The sequence below is a fragment of the Podarcis raffonei genome, chromosome 4 (genome assembly GCF_027172205.1).
Source record: "Podarcis raffonei isolate rPodRaf1 chromosome 4, rPodRaf1.pri, whole genome shotgun sequence".
Taxonomy (NCBI): domain Eukaryota; kingdom Metazoa; phylum Chordata; class Lepidosauria; order Squamata; family Lacertidae; genus Podarcis; species Podarcis raffonei.
Window position 1 is genome coordinate 38,459,539 of NC_070605.1, and position 10,802 is coordinate 38,470,340.

Genomic DNA, 10,802 nt, shown 5'->3' on the forward strand with positions numbered 1-10,802 from the left:
AGGAACATCTCTGTTTTACCAATATCAGACAATATAAGTTTGCTGTCCTATAGTTTCACAAAGCTTCTACACTTCAGAGATTTACAATTCTATGTGTCAATTTATTAGCTACTCAAAGACTTATTGTCACTTCATAGGCCTGAGCATCATCTTGTGGCTTACAATGGTTTTTAAACTATTGAGACCCCCAAGGCTATAGTCCTGTCACAGGCCTCACCTGGTTTCAAATAATTCTAATTCCCCAGAAGAGAGTAGTTTTGAAAGTAAGTCTGCAGTCCTAACCCCATTTACCCCAGGAGTAAAGTAGTGATGTATGGAAGTGAGAGCTGGACCATAAAGAAGGCTTGATCGCCAAAGAATTGATACTTTTGAATTATGGTGCTGGAGGAGACTCTTGAGAGTCCCATGGACTGCAAGAAGATCAAACATATCCCTTCTTAAGGAAATCAGCCCTGAGTGCTCACTGGAAGGACAGATCCTGAAGCTGAGACTCCAATACTTTGGCCACCTCATGAGAAGAGAAGACTCCCTGGAAAAGACCCTGATGCTGGGAAAGATGGAGGGCATAAGGAGAAGGGGACGACAGAGGATGAGATGGTTGGACAGTGTTCTCGTAGCTACAAACATGAGTCTGACCAAACTGTGGGAGGCAGTGGAGGACAGGAGTGCCTGGCGTGCTCTGGTCCATGGGGTCACGAAGAGTCGGACACGACTAAATGACTAAACAACAGCAGCAGCAGCAGCAGCAACAACAACAATGCTAATCAAACTCAAGTGGATTTACTTCTGAGTAGACAGGACTGCAGCCTAAACCCCTTCTCTCCTTTACAGATAGTAAGAATCTTGGACCAAATTAAAAGCATTATTTTGAGATTTCCCTTCAACTGTCAGCATTTGAAAACTCTCAAAGCACCATTCCTTGGTCATTGGAAGAAAGATATTGGGAATGCTCACAAAAAAATACTCAGGTGGTGCACTTCTAATCTCCAATCATTCTTCCTGAGCAAGGTTGGGTTGTGGAATACTTCCCACTCCTGGCTGAGCTGACCTTAAAGCAGCATTTATGATTTATCCAAACATAACTATTAACACCGGCTAAGGGCAAGCCATGCTGGAAGTTGTTGCTGGTGGAAAGGGCAAAGAAGGGGTATGCAATGAGCATGTCAGGGCAAAGAAATGAATTAGCAAAGTTACTCTGCACCCAAATTCCCTAGTCCCATGGACAAAGTTTAGTGTAATTTACACCACCAAACCTTCAAGTGCAACTAAAATTGACCCCATATGAGTCAATGAAAGGGCTGCCCCCCTGCAGGCAGGACCCATTAGGATGCAGTTTGATTCATGCAGGAAATGCACCAGTGCAAGGGTCTCTTGGCATATATGCATAGACAAAGTTGCTCTGTCAATTTTCTTTTCTTGTATTTAATGACCACTCGGTCAGAACATAAGAAGAGCCTGCTGGATCAGACCGAAGGCCTATCTGGTCCAACATCCTATTGTCACAGTGGCCAACCAGATGCCAGTGGGAAGCCTACATGACTCAAAAGCAAGAACACTCTCCACACCGATGATTCTCAGCAGCTGGTATATAGAGGAATACTACCTCCAGCAGTGAAAGCAGAACATAAACCCTTATCCTGCATCAATCTGCCTAATCCTTTAAAAGTCATCCAAGTTGGTGGGCACTGCTACATCCTGTAACAGAGCAGGAAATTTTTGCCCACAGAAAGCTGACATGATTTGAAGGTGTCCTACCTGCTGTCTGAAAAGCAGGTCCACTAGTTGTTTACAGATTTCAATTTTGATATCATTAACTTTTAGGTCTTTATGTTGAACTAACCAAGTCCCCATCTTCTGTGCAAGCCAGCTTAGCCTTTTCTGTTCCTCTTCCAAACTCCCACTTTAACTCTCTCACACACTACAGACTGCTTACGTGCTTGAGCCGAAAGGTTGATGCATATAATTTATTAAACCTGTAGGTGGCTGACAGCGGCACATGTTGTGTAACTTGAGCACTTGCACTGCCTGCGTAACCCAGCAACTTGGAAAGCTTGCAGGCCAACAGATGTGGGTCCTCGGAAGGGTCACCAAAGCTACAGGCTCAACAGCAGAGTTTGCTTCACCTGATGCCTCTGACCTCTGCAAGTCATGGACAAGAGATCAGAGGCAGGCTCACAAACTCTAGCAGCGTGGAAATCACAGGCTATGAGGAGGAAACCACAGGCAATAAGGAACTGCTTTGCAGTCAAGTACCGTGCACAGAATACCATTTGGTGAGTGAGCAGGCCAGGCCCTCTTCTGCGCCCAGAACAGAAATGCAGTGGGATGGTGCTAAAGAGATAAGCTCTCTGTGCCCCTCTTCTGCTAGCACCCAATAGGCTAGTAAAAAAAGATGTTTCTTCTTGCAGGCTGGCAACTTTTGTGTGCTGCTTTACAAGGCATGTGGTTAACCCCACCCCATTAACTGGCTGCGACAAAGGCCCAGCATGGATTATTCCGCAGATTACTTCTGCGTGTTGAGAAGGAAGCAGCCCAGGGGAAAGGAATGCTCTCCCCCCATATCCCACTCCACACCGGATCCCCGTTCCAGTTCGACAGCTGTGCGAAACTGCTGTGCGCATGTCCTCCGAAGTTTTCAGGGAACAGCAGCCACACAGAGGGAGGCGGATTACCCGCTGCCACAGCAGTTTAGGTGGGTACTTTCAAGGGCAGCAGCCATCGCCGATGATGATGAGGTGCGAAAACGCCAGCGGGAGCCCGGCCCTCCTAAGAGCAGCCACGGAAAGCACCGCTTCTCGGAAACCAGCGGGAGCGGGCGGAGGGAGGGGAGAGGGGAAAGGGACATTCCCTCCACGTCTCCCGCCTGGTTCCAGGCACGGCAAGTGCCAGGCTTGCCAGCGCCCCAGTTCCCACCTCGTAGTCCCCCCCACACGCACATACGAGAGCCTGCTGTCGGCTCCGCTTCCCTGCACGCTCCGAGCAGCAGGAATCCTGAAGCGGAGCTTATGGAGAGCGTCAGGCGTCGGGAAGGGGGGAAGCCAATCCCAGCGCGCATCAACCCCAGCGCCCGCCTAAACAGCGGGCTCGCTCGAAGGGAGGGGACGTGGCGCAAAGAGAAGCCCTGCCCGTCATTGCGCACTTTGGTGGGACCAGCAGCGGCTCCCTCGCCAAGGACGGCGCGGGCTCCCACCTGCCAAGAACAGCCAGCCGCGCACCTGGGTGGTCCCTCCTCGACCCCCACCCCCCTCCCAACCCCATGCCCGCCCTGGGGCCTGGGGGCGGGGGAAAGAAAGAGAAAGAGAGAGAGAGAGAGAGAGAGAGAGAGAGAGAGAGAGAGAGAGAGAGAGAGAGAACTGCGCCGCCGCCGCCGCCACTACTCCGAACCTGCTCCACCTGCGAAGCGCAAAAAGCGCAGGGCGAAGCTCCCGCGTTCTGACGCGAGGGGCGAAAGTCGTCCGGGCGGTTAAACACCCCGCGGAGGGTTGGCGGGAGGGCGGAGAGGGGGGGAGGTGAGAGAGAAAGAGCCAAGGCAACTCACCGGCGCCCAGAGTGCCCAGCAGCACCCAACACACGCTCAGCGCCCACATGTCCAGCCTCGGGGTGGGCAAGCCGCCGCCGCCGCTCTCCGCCGCACTGATTCTTCCTGGCGAGCCGAAGGAGGGAGGGAGCGGGCGGGGGCGCCGGAGGAGCCGGAGCGGGGACCCGGAGTCGCCCAACCCGCAGCCTGACGAGCTTCCGCTGCTCCCTCCAGCCGCAGCGCGCGGGGCGGGGCCACACGCGGCTTTTGCTTTCGCTCTCCGCCGCGGGAGGGGAAGGCGGAGGCGGGGGAGAGGAGCGGAAGCCCTCCGCGCCCGCGGCCCCACAGAGGCGAAGCCGAGCCCGCTGCTCCTCGCCGCCGCCGCCGCCTCAGCGCGCTCCTCCCCAAATTCCTTCTCCCTTTCGGCTCGGAGGCGACCAGGGCGAGCGGCAAGCGGGACCTGGTGCGCAGACGGGGTTGATTGGGGGGGGGGGTGAGTCCGGTGGGTCCGCCTCGGAGCCGACGCTGCTAACGACCGCTCTCCCGAGTCTCCCAGCCGGCGGTTGGCGGAGTCCTGGGCGGTTCTAGCGCGCCGAGCCGCGCGCCAGCTTCGGAGTCAACGCCGAGCAACTGGCGAGGAACCGAGGAGGAATTCTGAGTCACACGGAAACTTGCGCGAGGCGGGCGCCGTCAAGGATACCGCCTCGCCCGTCTTATGTGAATGCAGCCTGGGGCCAGATGGGAACGGGCGCTGTTCCGCGCAGCTTGCGGAGATCGCCTTGGTCGAGGCGCTGCCTCTTGCCTTGCCTGCACGGGAAGGACTGCCGAGCGTTTTCAACACTGGGGGGAAAAAGTTGCGTGAAGCCTATATGCTCATAAAAGGTTTTCGCGTCCTCTGGACCTTCAGCGGCCCGATCCTAAATACGCTCTGTATTATTCCCTGTGAAATTAAGATTGGAGATGGGAGCTTTTAAATCTCGCATCCAATTCGCCTACCTTCGCCTGCTGCCTTGTGACATCATCAATAAAGTTTAATTAAACCAACGCTTTTGAAACGTTTGAAATTAAATGTGGGGAATTATTACGCCCGTTGACAAATACTGTTTTTCCCTATTGAAAACAACCAGGTTGTGCTGGGGAACATCAGAACCAAAATAATGGGGATATTTGTGTTCTTTATTGTCCCTTTCCCTAGATACATTGTTACTGTCATATAACACAAGTACACCCTTTTCAGTGCATTAAGGCAGCCTTGCATTTAGGCACTTACTTGGTAGCCTTGGTAGGTAGGAAGGGGAGAGCATGGAATTGCAGATAGGCAGATGGGAGGACTGGTGCGCGAAGGGCAAATTCCATCTATGCTCTGTGCCACCGAAACCTAGTTGGCTGCTAGAGGAGGGAATCCTCTTTGCTCAGCCTGGACATGCGGCAGGCTGCTGAAGGAGGGGCAGTGCTGTCTCTTGCTCCTCTACCACCCCCACCCCATGCATTCATTTACAAGGCTGAATTAGGGCTCATTTAGATGCTACTCAGCCACGTGGAGACTGTTGGTCATCTGCTGTACGGCACAAGTTTCAGGCCATTCTAACATTTAAGCCCCGTTCTCGTAACAAGTGGGGGTGGGGAACCATATAATTCCAGGGTATTTTGCAAAAGCGCACAAATGACATTTTGCAGCCATAACATAAAATGTAAATTAAGTACACAGAGACAAATCTAATTACACTGCACGATATAGTCATTGCTAAGCTATCTTCTTTTCCAACCCTTCCAGCCAGGAACACTCTGGCTGTCCTTTCAAGCATAACTTGGAAAGGGCAAAAACGGGGTGCGTCAAGGGGTGGGCAATGCCAGGGCAGGTATAACCAGCTCGTTCTTGCCACATCTGCATCAAAGTGCATCATTTAAAACATTTTTATATCACTGGAGACATCCATGTGTCCTGGGAACTGAATGAATCCTGGGAACGGCAGTCTGCTTAAGGCTTAGAGTTGTCAGGAGACCCCTATTCCCTTCAGAGAGTTTTCAGAGTTTTCAATCCCCCTTCCCGGAGAGTTGATATTCCCGCCTCGCCCCTCCTTGAGAAGACGAAGCTGGCCACTGTAATTCATGTCACCGTGACATCTTAAAAAAGATTACTGCATTATGTTCCACATGGGGCTCACTCCGAAGAGTGCTCAGAAACTTCTACCGGTTCAGAATGTAACGAACAGAATACAAACAGGAGCTCCCTGCATGCCAGGAATAGGAAGGGCATCTAGATATTGCAGTCATCTGGACATTGTTGTACTCCAACTCCCATCAGCCCCAGCTAGTGGTCAGGGAGAGGGAAACCCATAGTCCATACAAAATTTGGAGGGCCACAGGTTCCGTATCCCCACTGACACACACCCAATATTGTTCCACCTTCATTAGATTCAGTTTGTTTTTCAGTCCATTCCATTCATTGTTTTGGACTTTTAAAGCCTGAGACAGTCATGATAAGGACTGCCTTTTCCAATACGCACTTTCACGAAAACTCAGAGTGACATCAGAAGCTTTGTCCCATGTCCCATCCTGTCCCCCTGCCCCAAGGTATAGTAGGTGGGTCCAAGACAGGTTCTGAGAGATCTGCATTGGCTCCCAGTACGTTTCTGAGCACGATTCAAAGTGTTGGTGCTGACCTTTAAAGCCCTAAACGGCCTCGGTCCTGTATACCTGAAGGAGCATCTCCACCCCCATCGTTCAGCCCGGACACTGAGATCCAGCGCCGACGGCCTTCTGGTGGTTCCCTCATTGCGAGAAGTGAGGCTACAGGGAACCAGACAGAGGGCCTTCTCGGTAGTGGCGCCCGCCCTGTGGAACGCCCTCCCATCAGATGTCAAAGAGATAAATAATTACTTGACATTCAGAAGACATCTTAAGGCAGCCCTGTTCAGGGAAGTTTTTAATATGTAACGCTGTACTGTTTTTAACACTGATTGGGAGCCACCCAGAGTGGCTGGGGAAACTCAGCCAGATGGGCGGGGTATAAATAATATATTATTATTATTATTATTATTATTATTATTATTATTATTATTTTCTTCTGTGAAATTGTTTTTATTGGTTTTACAAATACAACATGTTATTGGTTTTACAAATACAACATGACTTCCCCCCACCCCCCCATGGAGTCCCAATTTAAACATCTACAACTGCATAGTCATCCCTACTCCAGAATTTCTATCAAACCATATTGTCCATAATAATTTTTACACTACAAGTGAATCAAAATCCTACTCTTGTTTCCATCTGCTTACAGTGGTCACTTAAGTACCGTAACTTATATCCCCTCCCCCATTCTTTAATAAAAAAATTTGTCCTCTTGTTTTCTGACTTTTCCAGTCAGTTTTGGCATAGTTCATCAGCTTAGTTTGCCAATCTTCTCTTGTAGGGACTTTGTCTTCTTTCTATAGCGGGCCTAGTAGCATCCACGTAGCTGTTGTTCCATATATAAAAAGTCTCTTCTGGTCCTTTGGTATGTCGCTACATGTAATTCCTAATAAAAAAAGCTTCTGGTTTCATAACAAAAGTTATTTTAAGCTTACTTTTTCATTTCATTATATATCCTTTCCCAGAAGGCTTTTATTACCTTACAAGGGCACCACATATGATCAAAGGTACCTTCTTTTTCTTTACATTTCCAGCAAGTATTTATACTTGTGCTATACATTTTTGCTAACTTAGGAGTTAAATACCACTGGTGTATCATTTTCCAAGACAGCCTTTTTAGTCACAGTGCCACAGTTGTGGAATGCCATATTTATAGACCAATATTTCTGCTGCTGTTTTACTAGGCAGTCTGCCACTGTGCTTTGCTCTCTTTTGGTTGTTTGGTTTGTTGGTAGTTTTATCATGTTTCATATACCTATCACAGGGGTCTGCAACCCGCGGCTCCGGAGCCGCATGTGGCTCTTTTACACCTTTGCCGCGGCTCCGGGGCGGATACTAGCGAGGGGAGGAGGCGCATTGTGTGCCCCGACACTCCCCACTGTGGCGGGCGCTGTACTGGCTGTGACGTCGCATGGGGGCGGTGCGTGCATTAGTCACACACCGTCCCGACGTCACCTTCCCGCCCGCCCGCTACATAGTAAGGGGCATGTACGCTGGTCACTGCATTGAAAGGGGGCATGTACGCTGGTCACTGTTTTGAAGGGGAGTGAAGAACACACACACACAAAAAGGTAACTTGTTAAATTAATGTTTATTTCTATGAGGAGGAGTAATTCTGAGGGGTCAAACAAAGAAATAATAAAAAAGTGACAAAAAAGTTATTTTTATAATGACGAGTTTTGCGGCTCCCAGTTTTTTTTTCTTCGGAAACGGGTCCAAGTGGCTCTTTTTGTCTTAAAGGTTGCAGACCCCATCCTATCATCATCATTATCGCTACTGTAAGCTTTGGTGATCTTTCAAATAGAAAGGGAGGTTAAAAACCAGACTGGATTGCTGCAGTGCACCCTACATGGGGCTGCCCTTGAAGATGGCTTGGAATCTTCAACTGGTCCAAAGCACATGATAGTTCAGTCTGTGGAGCACGAGACTCGCAATCTCAGGATTATGGGTTTGGGCACACATTGGGCAAAAGATCACTGCATTGCAGGGGGTTGGACTAGATCAGGGGTCAGCAAACTTTTTCAGCAAGGGGCCAGTCCACTGTCCCTCAGACCTTGTGGGGGGCCAGACTATATTTTGAAAAAAATATATGAATTCCTATGCCCCACAAATAACCCAGAGATGCATTTTAAATAAAAGCACACATTCTACTCATGTAAAAACACCAGGCAGGCCCAGCAAATAACCCAGAGATGCATTTTAAATAAATGTATTTTACTCATGTAAAAACACGCTGATTCCTGGACTGTCCGCAGGCTGGATTTAGAAGGCGATTGGGCCAGATCCGGCCCCGGGGCCTTAGTTTGCCTACCCATGTAGTAGATCACCCCTGTGGTCACTTCCAGTTCCATGATTCTATGAAAATACACTGGCCAGGCTTCCATTTAGAACTCACATAACCCCTGTTTTAAAACAGCTGCACTGGCTTCCAGTTTGTTTCCAGGCCCAATTCAAAATGTTTAAAGGCCTGATTGACATAGGCCCCAATTATCTGAAAGACTGCCTCCTAGCCTACAGGCCCTCTCAGGTGTTAAAATGATCGGGGGGGGGGGCTTGGTACTTTTACCACCCCCCCCTCATAAGTTTGAGGGTTGATGGCCCGGAGAGAGTGTATTCTTTATGGCAACCCCTAAACTGGAATTCCCTCCTCACAGAGGTGTTTCTGGCACTTTCATAAAAAAATTACAGCGCACCGTATTATCTTAATTGTAATATTTAATATTGTATTGTTAGATTGTTGTAATGGTCCCTGAGATCTCATGGTGACAGGCAGGTAAGAAATACTATTCTTAAATGTTTTTTTATAATATATAGATATTGGAATATGGGTGTTTGACTGACAGCTACTGACTGAAATAATAGAATGAAGCTCTAGAAGGTGGTCTGAACAGGTGTGCAACTCGTATTAGCAAGGAGCAAATTGTACCCCTAAACTGAAGAATTGAACCTAAGATAGGAAGAAATGTATTGACGTTACAGGAGCCAGAATCTAGTACTAAAAGGGTATTGGAATTAATTCAAGAGTTTGGTCAAGTGGCAGGGTTTAAACTGAACAAGTTAAAAACTAAGGTTTTAGAGAAAAATTTAACATCAATTGAAAGAGAGAGGTTTCAGAACGAAACAGGTTTGACTGTGGTTAAGAAAGTGAAATATTTGGGGATTAATATGACAGCTAAAAATGGGAATTTATTTAAAGATAATTATAAAAAATGTTGGACGGAAGTGAAAAAAGATTTAGAAATTTGGTCAAATTTGAAGCTTTCCTTGTTGGGTCAAATTGCAGTTATAAAGATGAATGTATTGCCTAGAATGTTGTTTTTGTTTCAGACACTGCAAATTGTGGACAAGATGGACTGTTTCAAGAAGTGGCAGAAAGATATTTCTAGATTTGTCTGGCAGGGCAAGAAGCCCAGAATAAAATTTAAGATATTAACTGATGTAAAGGAAAGAGGGGGATTTGCCCTGCCAGACTTCAAACTTTACTACGAATCAGCAGCATTCTGCTGGTTGAAAGATTGGCTGCTTCTTGAGAACACAGACATTTTGGATTTAGAAGGTTTTAACAATGTTTTTGGATGGCATGCATACTTATGGTACGACAAGGTCAAAGCACATAAAGCATTTAAAAACCATATTGTCAGGAAAGCATTGTTTAATGTTTGGATAAGATATAAAGATTTATTGGAAAATAAAACTCCAAGGTGATTGTCACCAATGGAAGCAAAAGCTCAGAAAAAGCTCAATATGGAGGCCAAATGGCCAAAATATTGGGAAATTTTGGAACAAGAAGGAGACAGATTGAAATTGCAGAGTTTTGAGAAATTAAAAAACAAAGTGCGAGATTGGCTTCATTATTACCAGATAATGGAGGCATTCAATTTGGACAAGAAAATTGGCTTCCAGGTGGAAAGATCAAAGTTAGAAACAGAGCTGTTAGAACCTAAAACTAAGATTTTGTCAAGGATGTATAACTTGCTGTTGAAGTGGAACACTCAGGATGAAACGGTGAAATCTGCTATGATTAAATGGGCACAAGATGTTGGACATAACATTATGTTTGCTGACTGGGAACAGTTATGGACCACAGGTATGAAGTTTACAGCATGTAATGCCTTAAGAGAGAATATTATGAAAATGATTTACAGGTGGTACATGACCCCAGCCAAGCTTGCAAAAAATTATCATTTGCCCGATAATAAATGTTGGAAATGTAAAGAAAATGAAGGTACATTCTTTCACCTTTGGTGGACGTGCCCAAGGATTAAAGGCTTTCTGGGAAATGATATATAATGAAATGAGAAAGGTATTTAAATATACCTTCCTGAAGAAACCAGAGGCCTTTCTCTTGGGCATGGTCGGCCAATTGGTGTTAAAGAAGGATAGAACTTTCTTTATGTATGCTACAACAGCAGCAAGAATACTTATTGCGAAGTACTGGAAGACACAGGATCTACCCACTCTGGAAGAATGGCAGATGAAGGTGATAGACTATATGGGACTGGCAGAAATGACCAGCAGAATCCAAGACCAGGGAGAAGAGTCAGCGGAAGAAGATTGGAAGAAATTTAAAGACTATCTACAGAAATATTATAAAATTAATGAATGTTAGAGTGATGTCGGATAGAATTTAAGTGGTTTTCAGCTGTAATGT

At 47.2% G+C, this 10,802-nt stretch overlaps 1 protein-coding gene across 8 annotated transcripts in view; it reads right to left on the bottom strand.

Moving 5' to 3' along the window:
• CD47 (CD47 molecule) overlaps window positions 1–4,836 on the bottom strand; it is a 231,861-nt gene extending 227,025 nt beyond the window's left edge. For 2 of the 8 annotated variants that reach the window (XM_053386272.1, XM_053386267.1), the window contains exon 1: window positions 3,539–3,801. In XM_053386272.1, the coding sequence (XP_053242247.1) occupies window positions 3,539–3,587 (49 nt within the window). In that variant the 5' untranslated portion in view covers window positions 3,588–3,801. Of the gene's footprint in view, window positions 1–3,538; window positions 3,810–4,787 lie in introns of those variants that run through there. The other 6 variants (XM_053386270.1, XM_053386275.1, XM_053386274.1 and 3 more) reach the window with 5 other exon arrangements.
• Between the last annotated feature and the right edge of the window lie 5,966 nt (window positions 4,837–10,802).